General features: G+C 40.7%; 1 protein-coding gene across 1 annotated transcript in view; it reads right to left on the reverse strand.

The window, feature by feature from the left end:
• Positions 1-189: 189 nt before the first annotated feature.
• The window catches only part of ptchd4 (patched domain containing 4), a 44,541-nt gene continuing 21,775 nt past the window's right edge, over positions 190-22,955 (reverse strand). The window contains exon 3 of the mRNA XM_008398570.3: positions 190-8,880. Within this exon, the coding sequence (XP_008396792.2) occupies positions 7,211-8,880 (1,670 nt within the window). The 3' untranslated portion in view covers positions 190-7,210. The remainder of the gene's footprint in view (positions 8,881-22,955) is intronic.

The raw sequence follows: 22,955 nt of genomic DNA on the forward strand, positions 1-22,955 counted from the left end.
TCAGATTTTTTGAACAAGCTGCAAAGGGATTTGATTCCCGTAAATGTTGTGTTGTCAGTTCGTGATGATAAATGTGTCAAGAAACATGATTCATTAAAACATTCATGGTGGCCTCAAAATCCATTAAAAACAAAACAACAACAAAAAAATCATTGACAGCTGTGTAACAAACTGGATGTAGCATACTGGTAACATTCCACTTTTTATTACTGGCCTACTTTGTTCATATTTTTTTTCCTCTTTTTTTTTGTTTTTCTAACAAAATTCCGTCGTTAAAAATCTTTCGGTGTTAATACTTTTTATAGAAAATATTTTTAAAAAAGAGCAATTTACAGTTATCTTACACTTCAAATGTCCTCTGGCTTTTTGTTTTGGAACAGATATGACTCGTTTTGTTCTTTTGCAGCACAAGGTGTCACAGAATATGCATCGCAACAACAAACAGAAGTCACCACAGCTCAGGAAAAAAAAAAAGGAATTTCTAAAAATACGGCGACTTCTTACAAGAAAAAGAAGAAAAACTAACAAAAAAAAGAAATACATGCATACATACAACACAATGCCATGCGAACACAGTTCATTTTTGGGAAGTAAATTAGTTAAGATTTGCATTTCAGTACCGTTATTCAAACATTTCATGCCATCTCGCTATACATACATGACATGGGTTTTACAGTATGCGACATTCACTGCATTTGCTGTGGCAAATGGCTACAAAAAGGCCTAATTCTTCTGCAGGGGCAATGTCTCATTGGTGAAACTGCAACTTCAGTGAGAAATTCACACAAACACGTTCTAACCCCGCTAACAGTGTTCATTCATAGTAGACTATTGGGAACATTTTTTCTTTCTCTGTCTTTTTTTTCCATTTATTACTTTTGTCCAAAAATGTTAAAATCAAGTTAAGGTGCACATAAATGTGGGCTCAGTAACAGTAGGATATTTAATAACTAAAATGTTCGCTATGTGAAACAATGCATTTTCCACAATAAAATTTGCTTCTGCGTGAAGATTGCAACCCCGCTTCCGACCGCGGCATTAGTAGAGCTGTACAAGGAAACCTTACCTTGTTGGTGCTGGTACAAAGAAACAAAACAGGAACTCTTCCCTCTAAACCAGCTTTAGCAGCCCTCTAGGAAGATATCGACTGGCTTATAATCAGCTATATGTGTGCACAGATGGGGCCCCCTCTATTTTTTACAATGCACCAGCTAACACTTGCCTGCCAGAGGTTATCTATTGGGGTTTGTTCTGGGAGTTCAACAGGGACACTCATCAGGCCGTGGTAGAAGATGATAATGCTGTTTACCCTGGGAGGCGAAGATACCCATTTTAGTATGTGTGGAGAACAATGTCATTTTTATTTATGTGATTCTATTTGATTTTTTGCAGCAAAGAGGAGTCAGTTGTTGTTAGGCATGAGCTTTGTTCTGTGTCAAGTATACCAAAGGTTAAAAGTCAAAATGAAGTCAAAAACTGCCAGCCTCTTCATCATCTTCCTATGCAACTTTGCTCCATGGACCTTACCAAGCTCCGCCCAGAAATGCCCCTGTCACGTGAGACTTGAAAGTCTCACGTGACTGCATGTCTCACAAACAAAGCCTCGCAGTGCTTAGTTTCTATGTGTAATGTCATTTCGACGGACTTTTTCTGCAGAGTATTTCTGAGTCGATTAGTGTAGCATTTCTGCCGGATTTTCAAAAAATATCAGCCACGAAAATGGACAGGGGAACCTACAAGTTCATGTCATCTTTTTTGGACGACATCAAGGTTTTTGAGCAACGCGATGCCTCCAAGATTGTACACAGCTAAATGCTACCGGTCGATGAGAAAAACAGCAGATCCTCACACCCTCAGCATAAATATAGCTGTGGACAAGATCACTGACGCCTATTGTCAGGGGTGAACGTAAGGGGGTACGGTAGGGTACTGCGTACCCCTCAAAGATTTAGCAGGGGTACGCAGTACCTGCAAGAGAGAGGAGAACTGTAAAACATGAATGGGTTCACTGTGCAGCCGTGACTGCGCCCACTAATCAGCCGTGACTGATTAGTTTTTCAAGAACAATCTAAAACACGACTTAATCAGTTAATAAATACCTTTTTTCTCATTTCATATTTTTTTCTGAACTGTTCGTGCTTTGCTAGAGCAGCGGTGCAACACGACGATCGCGGAAGGTTTTGAGTCGATCTCGGCATTAGGTGACAAACTGAACGCCGCCAGGAGGCTGAGAGCAGCATGTCCTCCTCTGATTGGCTTAAAACGTTCATACCTTTATGAAAGAACAACAACAAAAAAATCAACAAAACATGTTCAAATTAATGACTCAACGAATAATCTCAGTGATTATTGTTTCAACAAGGTGTTGCTCAATTCTGTGCATTTCGGTTCCATTACCAAAATAACAGCAGAGCAGGAGATTAAAATGAACTAATCAACCACCTCTGTGTTCATGAGAGGCTAATGATGCAAAATAAATATCAAGCCTGCAAATCTAATATTGTAACGGACTGAATGTCGGGTCGGCTTGTGGAGCGCAGGAGGTTGCCATGGCGACGGGTGGGCTTAAATGACAAAGAGAGATGGAGAGTAAAAAGGTGCGAGTGGTTTAGTGTTGATCACCTGTTCAGATTATTTTACCTTTGTTGTGGCTCATCACAGCCGATGTAGTTTCTGAACGTTCAATAAACGACAAACTTGAACTAATTACCTCGTTCTTTGTGAGTATACGTCATTTACAACAAACATCAAACACGGTAAATATGTTTCATTAAGTATCTAACAAACAAATGTCTTCTACCACGATAATTATGTGAAATTAAACTAATTGTCTAATATTAAAATAATAGTTTGGTGCTGTCGGGCTCAGAGTCTGAGAGGCTTTTCCTTTATTAAACAATTTAGATTTGTCCCTCTTATTTAGTGGAAATATTGATGTTGATGAGATTTTCTCCAAAATAATAACCTTTTTCAACCTTTATAGCTCCACTGTTGAAAATGAGACTCTAACATTCACAAATGACATTGAAATAAAATCCAGTCCAACATCTGGTTTGAGGTGATTCCTCTGGAACCTGTTGGAGGAAAAATATCCCAACTTCAGAAGATTAGCTTTAACCTAACAGAGCTCTGTGGTTCCTCCTATCAGTATGAGAGTCAGGATGAGGAGGCGCCATGTTAGGAAGAGAAGTGGAAGCTGCAGGATCTTCAGAACAAACGGGTCATGATACTAGGCTACTGATTATCAATATAACCAGTTTAAAAGCTAAAATGAATGGTTATATGCTAGACATGGAAAACTGGGATGCCCTCCATGCCATGATGTTCAGGATTTAGGTCTCATGGCATCTCAAGGTGTCAACATTGCAGCCAGTGGTAGCAGTTCAAGAGCTACCAGCTTTTATTGCTTTGCAAAAAAATTAATTAGCACAGAAACTCCAAAGCACACAAAGAAGTGATATCCATCCATCCATTTTCTATACGCCCTTGTCCCTTAGTGGGGTTGGGAGGGGTGCTGGTGCCCATTTCCAGCTAACGTTCCGTGCGAGAGGCGGGGTCACCCTGGACAGGTCTATATATATATATATAATATATATGTACCCCCAAGAATTTAAAACTACTTTCACCCCTGCCTATTGTTCTTGCAAGGCTGGGTAAGTCAGGCTTTCATGGTTTTGAGGGTGATTTCTGTTGGCAAATGTTTGTATGTGCCTAGGCCTGATACACGGTACTCGGAGGCTAACAAGATTAGCGTGGCTAACACGATTAGCGTGGCTAACATGATTAGCATGACTAACACGATTACAGTTTAGTAAAAAGCCTTTTCAGGTAAAATAAAATCTTTAATGTATGTCAGATACGGTACACATTGCATATTGATCTGTTCAGCTAACGTAAGACTGTAACAGACAGGCTTCAAGATGTAGATGTGGTATCGGTACTGCCATTATGCTGTACTTGGCTAAAAGGTTTTCATAATGGATGTGTTTATTATTGACTTTCTTTTTTTCATTCACTAAACACAAAGAAAGCAAAGCAATAATACTTACGCCAGCAGACACTCCTTTGTTCTTATTGATCCTACGACGGTTGAGCTGCAAACGCGGTTGTGCACAAGCTTTGATCCAAGCAAGACATTCCGTTTCAGATTTTGGAAATCTGTAAATTTTAGTTCCACAAACACGATCAGGATACCTGACATCGCCTGTGCAGATATCCACTGACAGTGGAGAACCATTCTTTTTCGAGTCCTGACGCAAAAACTTTCTGCAGGTCTGCTAGTCCACAATGTACATTAGCATGAGTTTACTACTGTAGCTTGTGTTCGTGAGACGGTCATGCACGTGGTAGCTGCGCTGTGACGTAAAATGGGCATTAGCCAATGAAACGCGGCACCTGTGGTAAGGTCCATTCTCATCTCCCTTCAGTGCTCAATGGGGTTTCTCCCATTGAGCTGGATTTTTCCGGTAGGATTTCAACCAATCAGCGAACAGAGGGAGGAGTTTTGACATTGATTTTCTGCACTGTTTTAGAATTGTCATTTGCCTGTACTTTTAGCAATGGCAGCAGAGGAAGTGAACAAAGTCATTAAATTTGTATTGGCTATGCTTCCAAATTTTTAAATGAACATTTATAGCCGTCTTGTTTGGCTCAGCACTGCTATCTTGGCAATGGTGGATGGATTTTACAGCCCTGGCATTTACCCAATCAAACGTTGGCGATTGGGTAAAATTTGAAACTTGAACAGAGTCTACCCTTCCAGCAAGAAACCATTTTTCAATGGCTGAGGGTCCAGACCCTCTGGTTTGGTTTTTGGGACTGGTTTTTACCAGGCTAGAAAACTGCTGAAATGTTCCGTCACGTTCCCACAGTTGAAATTTTGTTAAAAGAGGAGCTAATTACAGTGTCATAGAACTAGAAGTTTTCTTTTATTCATTTGGGGTTTAGAGCAGGGCTTCCTGCTCCATCCTGCGTGCCAGAAGAAGAAACAAAATTATCTTAATGTTTAGAGAACAGGCTAAACCGACTGCTTCTGAAACAGGTCAGGCACATTGTTTTCAAAAGAAGGGATCAACAACCACTTTTTATAATTTTGAAACAAATGTTAGCAACAGGCTACGTTTTGTTAGTATTTGTGAAGTAAAACAAATCCCCCAACAGTAAAGAAATTACTTTCTGTGAGGTCCATTCAGAAAAAATGAACCAATCGCTTTCCCTCAACTTTTGTTGGATGTTTTAAATTATTTTTCTTACAATGATAGTAGTATCTGAACTCCAGTGCTTTTGTCTGATGTAATTGTACCATCAGCTGCTACTACTTTTTCCTAACAAATCCAGGCCTCGTTTTGCTTACGAAAACAAGACATATGCTTGTTTTTAAACCTTTTCAGTAGTAAAAAACAAGACAGAAGCACCGGCCATCACTCATAATCTACACAATAAATCTATACTACTACTAAGTTCCGCAGGAGCATATTCTATGTTACTGACCAAAATAATAATTGTATTGTCATGGGTGTAATATTCACTATGGTATATTAGCAGAAGTAGGAAGAGTTCAAGTATTTATTATTTTAAATTAATTCAATCAGTTTATGTTAATTGTATTTTGTTTAAAATTTGCGTATTAGCATTGTTATAACCTGAATCCCTATTATATTTAATCGATGTTACCGTACCAATACTGGCCCAAGCCAAGTACTAGCCAGCTTTCTTCCTTTCTCTCTGCTTTTCTGTTTAGAATTCTAAACATCGTGCATCAATATAACCTGGTCAAAAGTATAAAAGTAACTCAACAATTTGTAACTTTGGCTCTATTTGTTTTGTCAGTGTAAATGGTTAAAGGAATTTAGATCTAAAAGTAAAAAAAAAAAAATCCCAGAAATTAAATTTGTATTAATAAAATCCACAGCTTTCAGAAAAAAACTACTTCATCTGGAAGGAACAATCTGCTAAATCATTAAGAATTACAATGTGCATTTTGTTGGAATTTTTCTCCAAGGTAATTTTTTTCCTCACAATACTAGGTCATAGTTATTTACTTGCCTCATTTTTTATTTTTATTGTAAAACCTGCATCATCACTTTCAATCAACAGCAGTCAACTTTGGGATGAAGGGTTTTCAATTTATGGTCATTACTTTTCTTATGAATATTAAAACTCACTGAGATTTTATTTTGAATTAAAAAAAACAACTAGAGAACAAAAGCTTCTGTACACTATTTGGCACCATTAATAGGAACTGAACGGAGTTCGAACCTGACACAGAGACAATCACCAACCGCACCGTAACTGAGAGTTTCTGCTGTGATTGATCCGCTGAAGAGCTCAACATAATAAGCCGACATTTTGGTTTTAACGTTTTCAATGCACAACACTGGAGTTCTGCTGTTAGGCTTATTGCCTTTGAAATGCTGCTGCACAACAGTCCCTTCCCACCGGCTCTCGCCCTCTGCAGCTCACTGCAGCATTTTCTGGCCCCTGCCTAAGAATTTCTACAAACTCTGGAACAAACTGAATTTTCTCCCTCTGCTTTTGCTGAACCTTGACAGTTCTATCCTCGCAATTTAATGTGGAAGATAGTTCTTCGTAACGGACACAGTGTAAGCCATCTGCCAGGTTCAGCTGTTGCTGAGCTATTTTTGATGCTACAGAAAATCATGCAGTGGGCTTCCGGCCTACTGTATTTTTCTCTCTGCACATGATTTGGTTTTGTCTCCTTTTGCTGATACTGAGGGGGTTAAAGTAAGGTGTGTGCAGAGTCGTTTTTGTCTGTTTTATCTGCTCACGTATCACTCTTACTGACGCAGTGTCCACCCCTTAAGGAACTTCGATGACCCTCATCTGTTTATTGAAAGATGACTGCAGGAGATGAACACATAACTGGTAACATCAATACCCACATATTACCGTATTTCTGCAGATTTCTTTAAAGATTTAGCAGGCAAGTTTTGGTAACTAAATGGTTTTGTATTTCTAGGAGTTGGGGAAAGCTTAAGTAACCAGTTTGTGCTAATGACACACTGTCTGGACCGAGGGACTGAATGATCGACCAGTTGGGGCTGCGCTAGAACCCGGTCAGCTTAGCTGCTGTTAGGGAGCAAACACTCCGTGGCGGACACCATACACTCCCCTGCATCGTAAGAGATGCCTCAGCATCTGAGAGTTTACCAGTAAGCCATGGTTTCTGATCACTGACGTTAGTAACTGCTCAAACGTTTGTCACGTGATCAGGATTTTCCCTGACTTCGATGCACTCTATCTCCTCCCGTTCCCTCTCCCGCTCGCGTTCCCTCTCCCGCTCTTTCCGCTTCGCCCGCTTTTTCTTCTTGTGCCTCTTTTTGGACGGCGGAAAGAAAGTCAGGAAGACGGGCAGGATGACAAAACAGTGCAGCAAGGTGCAGCCTGCCGTGAGCAGGGAGCACTTGAACAGCGTGTAGGTCAAATTGGAAGGCACAAACACTAGAGGCATGATCCCGATCACGAAGCAGGACGTGTTCTGCAGGATGGCAGCCCCGTGCTCCTCCAGTGCCAACTTGATGCACTGCGTCCTAGTGTGCTCAGTGGCCAACACAAAAGTGTACAGGTGTGGTGCACAGTGATCCATAGCGAAGTTGAGAGTATAAATAAGGCACAGGATTGAGATGCTGTCCATGCCGACGTTCCAGAGGGTCATCAAACCCAAGACGCCCAGCTCCACGGACGTAACCGTGAGAATGAGCCAGAAGTTTCCCAACGGGTTGATGACCAGGAAGAACGTGAGGATGAGAATGGTGAGCACGCTGAAGCCTGAGGTCAGGATGGGCGAGATGACGGAGGAACTGTAGCGGTCCATGAAAACAAACGTGGGATTGAAGGCAATGAACTTGATGCTGTTGATCAGCATCAAGGGGCGAAGCTTCTCCAAGAGCTCCACCACCTCCTCTCTCTTTTTCTCTGTGGTCCGCGCTACCAAGTACATGCGCGAGGCGATGATGTCGTACTCGTCTGTGTTGCGGTTTTTCGAGAAGATGATGTCCTCTGTAAAGTGCTGGTACTCCGGGCTGCGCAGGAAAGAAGCCTTCAAAATATTGATGAAGTCACTCTTGGTCGACGCGCTGATGTTCACCACACGGAGGTAGTGGAAAAAGTTGTCCATCCAAGAGATCTTGTTGAAGCCATGACTGAGAGTCTTCAGGTGCTCCTGCACAGTGGAGTTCCAGTACTCGATGGGCTCATAGATGTAAAACCCAATCACAGGACTGTAGTTACTGAAGTACTTCTGCTGGGTCACAGCGTACGAAACGCTTGGCGAGTTACTGGCCAGCAGGTTCACTATGTTCGATCCATCACTAATTTGTAAACATCCCATGAATGAAAAAGAAGCATAGATGAGATAAAGGATGACCACGAAAGGCTTGACGTAGGTGTTGGTAATCCACTCGGTGTAATGCTCGCGCAGGAAGTGCTGGATGAAGTGATTTTGGTACGGCACACTGTCGTGGTGTGTGGACAGGTCGTGGCCGTCGCTCATCATGGTTTTAAACCATGTTGGCTGGCGATCTAAGTATTCCACTGAGGGGATCTTGCAACAGAAAACGCTGTGGTAGCGGTTCTGCTCAAGCTGTCCGGCAAACACCAGGCAGGAGCCATAAAAAGAGAAAACGTAGAAGTAGTTGACCAGGATGGCCACGCACATGCTCTGGCAGAAGATTTTCACCGACTCGATGTTGGTGAAAGGGCTGGCTCCCATGCCGAAGGTGATGATGTAGAGCGAGCTGGTCATGGTGTAGCACACCATCACGTCGGCGAAGGCGTCGGCCACGCGCTCCTTGAAGGGAAGGTTTTCCCTTGTTCTCCTCCAACCTGCCAGAAGTTCAAACACCCCTTTGGTTCCATGACCTGCAGAGGAAAGGAAAGAGGAATGTCAGGATATGAACATAGAAGTAGCAGATTTACAGTATTTGATGTGGTCATATCAGTCAAACCACTCAGAAAATATGGGTCATATAGGTGGATTGGTGGGTCACCTATCTGACCCACCAATCCACATCGCTTCATCTCTACATGGGTATTGGATTAGTAAAACCCTATGATAATATCATTGTACTTTTTTCCGTCCTTTCCATGATAACACGGATACTTTGCAAAACTGACATTCCCTGCTTTGTTTGCAACTCCTGTGGACACAAAGACCGAGAATTTTAAAAGTCCATTCCAAAAGGACAACTTTTCAAAAACTCAGATTATAATATATCCATGTATGATATATAAAAAAATGGAGTGTACTTTTACAGCAATTCATCAAATCTATAGAAGCCAAAGGCGCCACATTCAGTCATCCAGCCATTCACGCACACATTCACAAGTATTGGTGGGAAGCTACTACATAGTAGCCACTGCTGCCCAGGGGCAGTCTGCTATGGCAAATGGGGATGCTGTGTGTTAATGCACTGGGAATAGAAACATTTTATTTGTGCACAGATATTTACTTCAGTCAGCTTAAATCTTGGATCTTACCATCAGAATGGTGCAGTTTTACTCTGATCATGATGCTTGTGTTTTGAGAAAAACAATCTGAGGGATTTGCATGAAAATCAACAAATACGGACCTATTCTTATTTCCCAAATTGTTGCATTTCTTCAAGCTGCTGCCATAGCAGAGACACTTAGCGTAACCAGGTGTTGTTTTCACACCTGATTGTCCGGTAGACTCAGCTCCACTGGAGACCAAAACTCAAACACTTTCAGTTGGTGTGGCTCGCTTTCACACTACAGCATTTACTTAGTATTAGATCAATATAAAAATTCCCACTATCGTGCACCCATAATAAATATTAATGAGTCAAAATGAGTTCCACTTTTCTATAAACAGCCAACAGCTTCTCAAAGAAAAAAAGTTGGTATTTCATTAAAAACAACTGTCAAGAAAACATATATTTAATTAAGGACAGCCAGTGCAATTTGGATGACAAATATTGCTTTTGGCACATTGCTAAGTGGATCAAATATTTTCCGACAGGATTCTGCATCTTTCTCATATGAATCTTGGAAACTATGTCTCCAAGATTTGTGAATTTGGATGTTCTCTCTCTGCAAGCGTGGGATTTCTCTGGGTACTCTGAATCCTCCCACAGTTCACTATCTAAATTGCCCAAGGTGTGTGTGTGTGTGTGTGTGTTTTTGTGTGTATAAAGCTAATCTCTTCTCCTCCATCTAGTTCTCTCCACCTCCCCCACTTGCTGTCAGTGCTAACTATTTTCTGTAGACCCTTATGGCATGCAAATCAGCAGAAAACCTTTGCTGCACCTTTAAATAAATCATACATTTGTTTTACCCGCTTTGTAAGCGTCTTAACACCGTTCCTTTCCACCGCCTTCTCTCCTCTCCTCTATGCGAGACGTAATTGTACTCGGGGGTTATTACGCAACGGGATCCAAATCCGTCTTCTTCAGGTCCATTCACTGGAATCCAATCTGTGGGCCTTTTCACGAGTCAAAAATACAGACAGAGAAACACGGCGTACAAAGGCATAGTGCAACACCACCCACGCTGGAACACCCATTCACCCACACGCCGTGCCGCCGTTTGAAAAATGCACAAGCCGCATGGCTGGGAGTAAATGTGCTTCGGCAGGAAACAGCGAATGCACGATCAACTCCATGTTCCCGGGCCACATGAATGTTTCACAGCGGTGAACGCCGCCGCATTTGGAACACCCCAGTCATCGGCCTAAGGATGTGCCTGCTCGACGCCAGCAGGCCAACGGAGTCACTACCCTTGACGGTTTTCTAAATTCCCCTTGTTTGACACAGAGGGGAAAAAAAGCTAATTAACTATAAAGGATTAAGCCTATGTAATGAGTCAGCTAGATGACGCTTCCTGCTTTTAGTTTTATTAAGCTGTCCTGCAAGTCAATTAGTTAGTGTCACTTGGTTTAGAGGGAAGGAAGAGAGGGAAGAACACCAGGGGCCTAAGCATGCGTCTCCCTACTCGGATTATCCAACAGGATGTAAAGAAGGATGTCATTTTGTAGACATGATTGAAAAGGATCTAAAATTCATTATGGTGATTGATTTCAGGCAGGTGGAGGTGGATAACAACAAGCAGCCCATCTGGAGACGAGTCCCTGGTTAGAGACATTACCAACAGAGACTTCTGCCGTCGCTGTTGAACATCCAACAAATTAGGCTGTGTCACTTCCAGTGCGTCTGGAAAGTGTTCACAACCTTTGCTTAATACTTTGTTGAGCCACCTTGGGGAGCTTTTACAACCTCAAGCCTTTCTGAACGTTTGGTTCATTCCTCACTGTAGTTCTTCTCCAGCTCCATCAGGTTGGATGGAAACGTCTGTCAACCATGTTCAGATCTCTTCAGAGATGTTTAATCCGATTCTAGGCTGGACTCTGGCTGACATTCACAGAAGTTTTAGATGGCTATGTGCTTTGAGTCATTGCCCGGCTCTAGTCTCAGGTCAAGATGCTCTGCAGCAGGTTTTCATCCAGGAAGTCTCTGCACATGCGCCTGATGTTCACTCTTGCTGGGTACGTCAGAATGAATGAATCAGAATACCTTTACTGTTATTGTACAGAAGCACGAGAAAGTTTCATTTCAGTATGGCCCGTCCAAATAAAATACAAACAGCATAAGCTGTGGGTAGACAGGCGCCTGATGCTGCAGCCATCATGGGAGGCTGACCATGGTGCCGCCAAATTCCTACCTAAACTTTGACCTGCTGATGTTTAGTAGATGCTAACAGATATAAACCAAAAACGTCTGCAAAGTGTGAACGCCACATAGAGAGTCAAGCGTGAGGTTGGAAGGAACTGAACAATCATACGGTGAACTCTGACCCACTAACATAAACATCACATTCATTATGGACGACGGGGAAAGTGGATGTGACACAGGGCAACAGATGTTGTTTTCTGCCGTTTATAATTACTGCGTTAACAAAGCTAAACCCAGTCACCATGATGTTCCTTACATGAAGCCACGCAATTTTTCTGCGATTTTACAACCGAACACGACTCCGACTCCGTAGTGGAAACCCATACTCTCCTTTGATCTTGTTCTCTGATCCGCGCACACACACTCTGCAGAGCAACGCCGAGTACACAGTCAGCAAAGAGAGCAGCCTGGCTGTACTCTCCCAGTGATGTCATCTTGTTTTTGGCAGCTGCAGTGAAAAACTTCACCAGTCTGACTCAAAATCGCTTCTGCACACAACACACTTGTTTATGCTGCATAAAGACGAGGTTGTTTTTTTTAAAGCTGAGGTTGTTTTTTTTAAAGCCAGGAATTACCATGTAAGAATGAGCACATTGCATCTCTGATGACAACATTAACACATTCAGATGTCAGGAACCCTGACTAACTTTGTTTTCCTTCAGTGGTGCCTTCAAGGCTGCCGAGTGAATAAAATATCCACTGTTTCTTTGTACTTAAGGGAATTTGTGTGTTGGAGTGAAACTGAGTTGCTATGGCAACTGGGGATGCTGTGTGTTAATGCACTGTGAATAGAAATATTTTATTTCTGCACAGATATTTACTTCAGTCAGCTTAAATCTTGGGTCTTATCAGAATGGTGCAGTTTCACTCTGATCGTGACGCGTGTGCTTGGAGAAAAACAAATCTGAGCGATAGGATTGATTGACCAGACAGTATTGGAACTAAAGTGATCAAAGTAATTGTTGTTTTTATATAACTGACACTAAAAATTATTAAAAGACAAACATTTGCATGAAAATCAATAAAAATAGACCCATTCTTATTTGCCCAAATTGTAGCATTTCTTCAAGCTGCTGCCACAGCAGAGACACTCAGCCTAATCAGACCAAAACAACAAGCTGGTGCTGGAAGTTTAAGGGACCAAAATGGCGACAACTGTTACATTTTTAGCTGCTGTGGTTTGCTTTCACACTGCACACACTGCACTCTGCCAAATGAACCAAACCATTTGAAAAACTTGTTCACCTCCTTGCCTGTGGTGGCGCCGCAACAAAAAGCACTGAAAGAAAAGACACAAAACCCTGAGCGCAACTTCCTTCTCCATTAAATGTAAATAGAAAATCAAATTTTTATCTGTTGTAGGATTTCTTTTTTGTCTTCGGTAAAAAGACCAAAAGCCATTTCTACCGCTAGCACAACACTCGCAGGTTTGTTTTGGTTGTATTTACCCAGAATGCCCTGCGCTTTAGTCAACTACCTGTTTTGGAGTGGTCTCCAGTCCGCTTGGCCTTCACACATGCATTCGAATAGAACCAAAGTTCACTTCATCCAAACCAAGACCGAGGCTTGTAGGTGGACCAGAGTTTGTTTTTTTGGTTCTCATCAGAGTTATATTATTCATTCACACCTCTGCATACGACCTGGACATTCCAGTCAAAGGAACTGAGCAGACAAAGTGGACTAAACAGGGCTGGAGGGAATGCAGCCTTATACTCTGCTAGCATGGTGAGTACATCCAGAAAAAAACAGCTGACCAGGCTAACAAGGTTATTGTTCAGAAGTACTTTCTCTATGAGACAAACTAACAAAAGGAAATGCAAAATGATGCCGCTTGTTAGCTATTCTAATGCTAAAAGATAACAGCGTGACTGATGTTTGAGAGCAATTTACAAAGACCAATAAAGCTCCTGTATTTGTAACATTGACATCCTAGAGCTTTTACTAAATAGTGAGTTGCTGGAGGTGCGGTCTCTGTTGAAGTTTTATATTTTACACAATAGCAAATGATGTACGAAATTCACCAGAAGTGAACTGCAAGTAAGCCTGTGGGGAGTTCTTTACAGTTCATCTTTACATCTTTGCCAGCAATAAAATGTATTTGATATTCCTCTTGCTCCAAATTTAATTGGTCTGTGTTTTTGAGTGTGGCTAACATGGACAGAATGGCTTTGTTCATTTCCTCCGTTGCCAATGCCAAACTACAACTATGTAGACGCAGAATACAATTCTAAAGCAGTGCAGAAAATCTGCATCAATCCTTGATGACTACTCCTTCTGCTCACTGATTGGTCCAGTTGAAATTACAATGAAGAAATCAACCTCAATGAAAGAAATCCCAGACGGAGCACTGAAGGGAGATGAGAATGGTACGGTGTAAGAAGGAAACGACCACAATCAGGTCAATGACGAGTGTATGTAAAGTTCTGCCTAGCACCGTATAAAAAGATCCTGTTCAACTGTGAGAACATCATCGCTGGTCACTGGTCTAAGAAGGTTTCCCAAAGTACAACTGTCTGTTCCTTCCAGGTCACACACTGATAAGAATCATGCATCAATTTAACTTTGCTAATCTTTGCCGACAACGCTGACGAACTTTCACAAAAACAAAAGAGCTTCAAAGATCCCATCCGTTCTTTTGACTCACCTGTTCACCTCTTATCTAATCGAGGAAAAGCTCGATTAAGGACTAATGAAGGTGAAGGGTTAAGGTCGGTGACCCTGTTACGCAACAGGATGTGTGCAGACAGGGAGAACAAATGGAAACTGGAGCTGATAATTAACGGATGAAGAAGCAGGAGGTGCTGCAATCCCAGCATTCTCCCTGGTGCAGGTACAGCGCTGAACGGATTGTAACAGGGCCGTTTGTCTCCGTCTGTCTTGCTGGCTATTTTCTGCCGCAAAGGGAGTCAGGGGGATAAAAGAAGTCAGCCTTACAGTCTCGCACAGTGACCACGGGTCTTCTGTAATGGAGGTCCTTGCCCTCTTTGCCCTCATCTCCCTCCCCAGCCTACAACAGAATTCTACCAGGTCGTTAAGCAAAATTACTGCCCTAAAACTTCTGCGGCCGGCATGTCCCTCTCAACACATCCATCACATGGCAAGAGAGCGTGTCAAGGGGTCCCGTTCACTGTGGATTCCCCTGATACACGCCGCCGTTAACAGTGCCGGCCTGTCACACGGGTGATGATGACAGAGGAGGCAATATCGCATGGAGGAGGTCTTGTTGCAGAAGACCGACCCAAACTCAATAAAAACAGATGGGGTAAGAGATATTGAGGACGAACACCGGGGGAACCCAAATGCAATCTTCACATAGCAATCAATACCTGGGTGATTTTGTTCCATTAGAAGCCCAGTGAGCTTTTCTGCAACAAGGAAAGGACATTTTTCCAAAGGAAATCTTTATCGCCACCATTTTACCTAAATGTCCTTGTCTGGCTAATTGCAGTTGTTAGCACGCATATTAGTTTTAGCTGGAGGAGATCTTAACCGAGCGGGGAGGTATCACTCAGAACTAGTCTGCAGACGGTTAGTTTCTTTATCCGGGGAAAGTAGAGGGAAGATTCAGAAGCTGCTCTGGGGAAAACGTCAGACTGCAATCACAAATAGCCATAAGATTAAGCAGCTAAATCATCTCAAAGGCACTCAAGAACCGATTTTTTCCAATTTAGCAACAAACGGAAAAAGACTTCAACATGAAGTCTCATTTAAAGGTCAAAGATATCAGGGTGTTTGGAGGAGAAATAACTGTAGGATTGTTTTTTCTTTGCCATTTTTAGAGGATATTAGATACAGGTGATATTTGTCACAATATTTAGTAGCATTTACTAGCATAATTGTAAACATGGTGGGAAAAATGCTGCTATGTAAACTATGAAACACAATTGCTGTTTTTACAAATAAAATATAGTGGGGATCTGGAAGGCCATTGGTTCCCAAACATTTCTGTGCCATGGCCCCCGAAGACCTTTAGTTTCTGGCTGTGGACCCCTTTTCCAAACCCACAGACAATGATATTACATAAACATTAATGTTTAGGATGTTTTTCATCACTTTTATTCAATATCTAATCATCATTACATTTGGTTAGCAGAAATTCTGCCTCAAACTTTCTGATTTCAGTCAACCAGGGGCTTAGTAGGACAATTCTTTTTATCTTCTTCTTATTAAAAACTTGTCCATTTTGCTCTTGCTATGCTAGCAAGAGGAGCAAAGCAGCTTGATAAAATTAACTGTCAGCCAATCAGAAAGAAAATAACATTTCAGGACATCATTTTAACTTAGATTGTATAATAATGAATGAAAAATGGAAAAACAAAATATTAAAAAGTTCTGATTAAGAATTTTTTTTAGTTTCAATCTCTTGATTTTTCAATTTTGTTTTTCATTTCTTCTCTCGCGCTTTCTGAGGCCCTTCTGGCCACCAGGGGAGCCTGGTGGCCATGAGGACACCGGCGTCATCATGACATTTATAACCTAAAGCTTTAAATCTTGGATTGTGGTGCATATGCTTAAACCAAGCAACGTGTCGCTTCATGTTTTCTGGCAGAATCCACTGAAGGAGTAAATGAAAGTGGAGTTAGATGAAAAGCCAAGTAATCAAGCTGATTACAAAACAGCCTCCTGGGAACCCAAAACCTGTGCAGCAAATCTCATGGAAGTCTGTCCAACACTTGCAAAGATGTTCCAATAACATTGTGGCTCTGGATGTCATGTTGGAAAAGATCCAGGATCAGCAAAGCGTTAAGACCCACAGTAGGATAATGATCCATTTATAACAGTGATAATAGAGAAATGTTTTACGCTCAAAACAGGAAGACACTTTGTAGGTTTGATGAAGTTGTCTGTGTGGTGCGTCAAAGAAAAGAAATAACATTTTCTGGCACCCCTGGTAAAAATATGCTAAAAGCAATGTATTAATCTTGTACTGTACTTGTACTATATTTAGCGCAATGTGATAAAGCCGTTCAGTTTAACAAGGTTCCACGGACTCTTTAAAAATCTCCAGCATCACAGATCCTCCACTGTACTTAACAACGGGTGTTTCTCACAGCAAACCAACCTATTGTTTTGTGTTTAAAGGGGCAGTATTATGTAAAATTTACTTTCTTTACTTTACATCATGTTATACTTGTAATGTTATTTCTTCACCAAAAACATACCTGGAGTGTTGATTTGATTCTTTCATGCAGGTTTGAGAAATCCTTTCATCTCTCATGACAACCATTCAGCCATGCAAAACGCCTGGGTGCACATAGCACCGCCTTCGAGGACAAAGCTCCTCCTCTGAGCTGCATATTCCAAGTTTCCATCTCACAGAGCAGCCCTTTCTCACAACTCCCCCACTCAGTTCCTTCAGACTAGCCAGTAGCAAATAGCAAACACCTGGGGGAACTGCTCATCAGTTGAGCTCATCATACAAGCACAACACTGGTAAAAACATTGTTAAAGGGTGAATAGAGGAGATGATTTCCTGAAGGCAGAGTTTCAGAAAGAGCAGAAGCTTCTTAAAGAGACAGAGACTCAATTTTAAAGGCATTAAATTACTAAGTCAAAGACAAAGGCCATTCATAAATGCAGTGGGTTGACCCTTCAGTTGATTGTGAGGTGTAATAATCACCTGTAGAATGAATGATCTGAAAGAGAGTTTAGTCTTAACTCCACATGCTTAAGTTTGTTCACAGCACAGGCTATGAATCTTTTACCATAGAAAAGCCTGACATTCTTTTCCTTTCATAATGTGATATTTGAAAAGAAAAATCGCTTTTGGCAAGAAATGACGTAGGCCATTATTTTTGGAAGGTGACGACAAGTTTAATAGGAAATAACCAGACGATGACACGACTGAAGTTAAACTGTTTAGCACTTTCCTAATGATACCTGCCTCAAAAGCCACATCCATCCAGTCACACTCACAAACACACACACGTATACACACATAATGGATCTATTGGCAACTTGTGGCTACATTCTTTGCCCAGGGAAAGCTGGAATTGCACCTACAACTTGGACTGCATGAATGATTCCACCCTGAATAAAACAAAAGACCCATTTTGCTGATTTTTTGGGGGGAAGGAGGTTTATATACTTTGTATTTATTTGTTTATTATTTCTTTCCATATTGCAGCATTTAGTATTTTAAGTGTAAACATTCATACAAAGTAAATCTGCAGTAACAGTAAACCTTTTCTTGTTTTTGGAGAAACCAGCAATCTGTTAGTGCTTTTCTTTTTAGTGAAACTCAAAAATAAACCTGGGGTGAATGCTGAGTAATTTAAAAACTGCATCCCTGCAACACAGCGGCAACATTATACCAGATTTTGAGTAGGAGTCTGGCAGGGCTTGAAACACATTTTCTGGAACTGCCCTGAGGTATGAAGCAGCAAATTTAAGGTTATTTGCATTTTCAAGATCTCCTCCGTCCTCCGTCCTACCGCTAAGAGAACTTCTGATGCAATGTGTTCATTTAAATCTTTCATAAGCTTACATCTTTCCTTCCATTCTACAGTCTCTTTCATTCTGACCCACTTGTTCACTTTTGTTATTTTCTGTAGTGTTTTTTAAGTGGGGTTTATATTGTATGTATGTTAATCGCTTTCAACAATATTTAAAATCATCAATGATGCAGTTGACATTAATTAATGTTTCCCATATTTTGATAACAGTAGAAATTCAGCATCAAAACATGAAGTCGAGAAAATTATAAATTTTCCCGACCTAAATTATACATTTCAATCTTCCCTAAAGTCTCTCCGATACATCTCAGTTCCCAATCATCTAAATTAGTTTTGTCGTTTCACTGAGCTGAAACTAGCAACTTCTCCAAGATCGATTCCAACTCGTTTGTGAGTTTTAGAGTCCTCGTCTCTGTCCACACCAACAGTCTGAGTGTTCGCCAGTTCGACCAAGTCCATCACAAATTTGTCGATAAGCCAGGAATCCGCAAGCTCCAAACAGCAGAAATCCTGTTATCATGAATAAATCCAGGGTGAATCCCGTCGGGTGTGTCCCTGCAGGACAAGAGGGCCCTACTCTGCCCAGACTTCTCGTCGAAAATGGGATCAATTGCATTGAGAGATCGGTTGACTTGGATTTGGATGATGTGCAAAGAAAGGCTCCAAAAGTATAGAAAAAGACAAGACAGAAACAGAGCAAGCAGAGCAGACATGGGCAGGGAGGGAGCAGAGGAAAGAATAGGCATCAGCAACCCTCCCGACCCCACTGAGGGACAAGGGTGTAAAGAAAATGGATGGATGAATATATATATGTAATGAAATGGTAAAAGTATACCAGTATATATATATATATATATATATATATATATATATATATATATATATATATATATATATATATATATATATATATATATATATATATATATAGTCAGCTGTTGCCTACCTGTGTGGTATACGTATTTTTTCATATGTAATATTATTATATATTTTTTTCATTTGTTAAGGAGTTGAGATGTGTGACTCATTGACAAATAATTTTCTGATGTATTATAATGTTCTGTTAGGAGAACTAAGCACCAGATAAACCGTTTGCTCTGTACATTGATTTATTAAAGTTGAACAATACCAGGGCAGCGCTTAATATAATAAAGTTAACACTTTTAGTCCATAATCAACAACCCCCTCCCTCTCAAATGTGTCTCAACAGTCTTTGTGTAACCAGAAAATGTCTCCTAACTTAAAGGAACAGTGACAGTACAACAGCACTAATGAACACCTAACAATACGTTTAGATAATAATTATAGATTAATTATTATCTAAATAATTAATCATTACAGTATACCCCAAAACATAAATATTTAAACAAGTGATTGTTTTAACAGTGTTGTGTCAAATTTTCAGTGTTTCAGTGCTACAGCAGCAAAAAACATTGAAATTTGATACCTGGAACAACAGTATAAAATAAATAGATATAAACAGATGGCCATGGGCAAAACCCAAAAGTGTATCTACCCCTCATTAAAACATAACACCTAAAAGATTTTCCACAAAGGCCTAAAGTAGTATGTATGTTCTTTGGAGTTTCTGTGCTGATTAATTTTTTTTGCGAAAAGCTGGTAGCTCTTGAACTGCTACAAAATAAAGCTGTATTTCTCTCAGCCCACTGGCTTCAATGTTGACACCTTGAGATGCCATGAGACCTAAATTCTGAACATCATGGCATGGAGGGCATCTCGGTTTTCCATGTCTAGTATATAACCATATATAACCATTCATTTTAGCTTTTAAACTGGTTATATTGATTATAAGTAGCCTAGTATCATGACCCATTTGTTCTGAAGATCCTGCAGCTTCCACTTCTCTTCCTAACATGGCGCCTCCTCACCCTGAATCTCATACTGATAGGAGGAACCACAGAGCTCTGTTAGGTTAAAGCTAATCTTCTGAAGTTGGGATATTTTTCCTCCAACAGGTTCCAGAGGAATCACCTCAAACCAGATGTTGGACTGGATTTCATTTATGAATGTTAGCTTTTCATTTTCAACAGTGGAGCTATAAAGGTTGAAAAAGGTTATTATTTTGGAGAAAGCATCATCAACATCAATATTTCCACTAAATAAGAGGCAAAAGAATTGTTTGATAAAGGAAAAGCCTCTCAGACTCTGAGCCCAACAGCACCAAACTATTTTTTTATATTAGACAATTAATTTAATTTCACATAATTATCGCGGTAGAAGCCATTTGTTTGTTAGATACTTAATGAAACATATTTACCGTGTTTGATGTTTGTTGTAAATGACGTATACTCACAAAGAACGAGGTAATTAGTCCAAGTTTGTCGTTTATTGAACGTTCAGAAACTACAGCGGCTGTGATGAGCCACAACAAAGGTAAAACAACCTGAACAGATGATCAACACTAAACCACTCGCACCTTTTTACTCTCCATCTCTCTTTGTCATTTAAGCACACCCGTCGCCATGGCAACCTCCTGCGCTTCACAAGCCGACCCGACATTCAGTCCGTTACGATATTAGATTTGCAGGCTTGATATTTATTTTGCATCATTAGCCTCTCATGAACACAGAGGTGGTTGATTGGTTCATTTTAATCTCCTGCTCTGCTGTTATTTTGGTAATGGAACCGAAACGCACAGAATTGAGCAACACCTTGTTGAAACAATAATCACTGAGATTGTTCGTTGGGTCATTAATTTGAACATGTTTATTGAATGTTCTGAAACTACAGCGGCTGTGATGAGCCACAGCAAAGGTAAAACAACCCGAACAGATGATCAACTCTAAACCACTCGCACCTTTTTACTTTCTGTCTGTTTCTGTAATTTAAGCATACCCGTTGTTATGGAAACCTCCTGCCATAACAACAGCAGGAGGTTGTTATGGCCTCCTGCCATAACAACCTCCAGAGATTACGTTAAAAATATAATATTCAGTCCGTTACGATATCAGGTTTGCAGGCTTGATATTTATTTTGCGAACAACACAGCAGAGGTCGATTAGTTCATTTTAAACTCCTGCTCTGCTCGTTATTTTGGTAATGGAACCGAAACGCACAGAATTGCGCAACACCTTGTTGAAACAATAATTACTGAGATTATTGTTGTTGTTGGGTCATTAATTTGAACACGTTTTGTTGATTTTTCTGTTGTTGTTCTTTAATAGAGTTACGGACGTTTTAAGCCAGTCAGAGGACGTGCTGCTCTCAGCCTCCTGGCTGCGTTCAGTTTGTCACTTAATGCCGAGATCGACTCAAAACTTTCCGCAATCGACATATAAGACCGCTGCTCTAGCAAAGCACGAACAGTTCAGAAACAATATAAAATGGGAAAAAAATTATTTATTAACTGATTGTCGTGTTTTAGATTGTTCTTGAAAAACTAATTAGTCACAGCTGCACAGTGAACCCATTGATTTTTTACAGCAGACAGCCGCTCCCCTCTCTTGCAGGTACTGCGTACCCCCGCTAAATCTTTTAGGGGTACGCAGTACCCTGCCGTACCTCCCTACTTTCACCCCTGGTTATGAATAAAACTATTCAAGATCCTGTAATGAAACTACTGATTTTTTTTGGTTAATATTTGAAGGGTCCTTATCAATTTGACTTGACTCCCATTTATCCACTTATTTATTTCTATGGTGTTCTGGACATCTTTTGAAATGCTAATGCTTGCAGCGTTGATATTGAAGTGCCCATGATGCCTGAGGTCATCTTTGGTTTATGCTAACAGAATATTGAATGTCATTTTAAAGAATGACTTGATGTCTTGTTACACAACATATAATTATTGAATTATTGAACGAGCTAATTTGTAATTAATGTAAAACCTAGTTATAAACTATTACTACTAACTTAGTATCTGATTTGTTAGCTGCTGGATTTATAAGTCATGTTTTTTTTTGGGTGGGGGGCGTGATTCCTTTTCCCTGAAAAGGAATCACCTGATTCAAATCTTCCTTTAAGGGGCAGTATTGTCACTGTAATCAAGTAACTATGTTACCTTCAGTTGCTATAAATATGACTTTGTAATTTAACATCTTGAATTTGGGCTTCTGTCTCTTTAAAAACTCCTGCTCGTTAAAAAACTCTGCCATCAGGAAGTCCCTATAACATGGCTCCTCTATTAACCCCTTAATAACATTTTTACCAGAGTTGCACAGAGAAGTAGCTCCTATACGTAGCAGGTGTTCAGTTCCACCAGGTGTTTGCTAATTGCTGCTGGCTAGTCTGAAGGAGCTGAGTGGGGGAGTCACAGGAGAGGGCTGCTGTAAAGCGGAAGCTGAGAAACTTGGAAACTGCAGCTCAAAGGAGGAGTTGCGTCCTCAAAGACAGAGCTAGGTTTTACACTGCTTAATGGTGGCCAAATGAGATGTGGTACTGGATGAGGACGATGTTAGAGTGGAGCAGGAAATGTGTAAGACGGCAGTGAGGTGTGCTGTAGGAGTGACAGAGGAGTTGAAGGTGGAAATGGGACTGCATCAAGGATCACTCTGAGCCCGTTTCTGGTTTGCTTTGTTGATGGACAGGATGACAGATGAAGTCTGTCCATGGAGACAATAGTCTCCATGAGCTACGATGTTTGCAGATGACATGGTGATCTGCAATGAGGGCAGGGACCACATAGAGGACAAGTTATGTAATGGAAATGCGTTAATTTTAAAAAGACATGTTTTTTGTATGTGTATGAGTTTCGACCATATTGAAATGTGTGCATGTCGCAGTACTTCAACAGAAATACTTTTCAAATCACATGAGTTATGCTTGTTTGCAT

Source organism: Poecilia reticulata, chromosome 21 (assembly GCF_904066995.2).
Source record: "Poecilia reticulata chromosome 21, P_reticulata-male-v2, whole genome shotgun sequence".
NCBI classification, from domain to species: domain Eukaryota; kingdom Metazoa; phylum Chordata; class Actinopteri; order Cyprinodontiformes; family Poeciliidae; genus Poecilia; species Poecilia reticulata.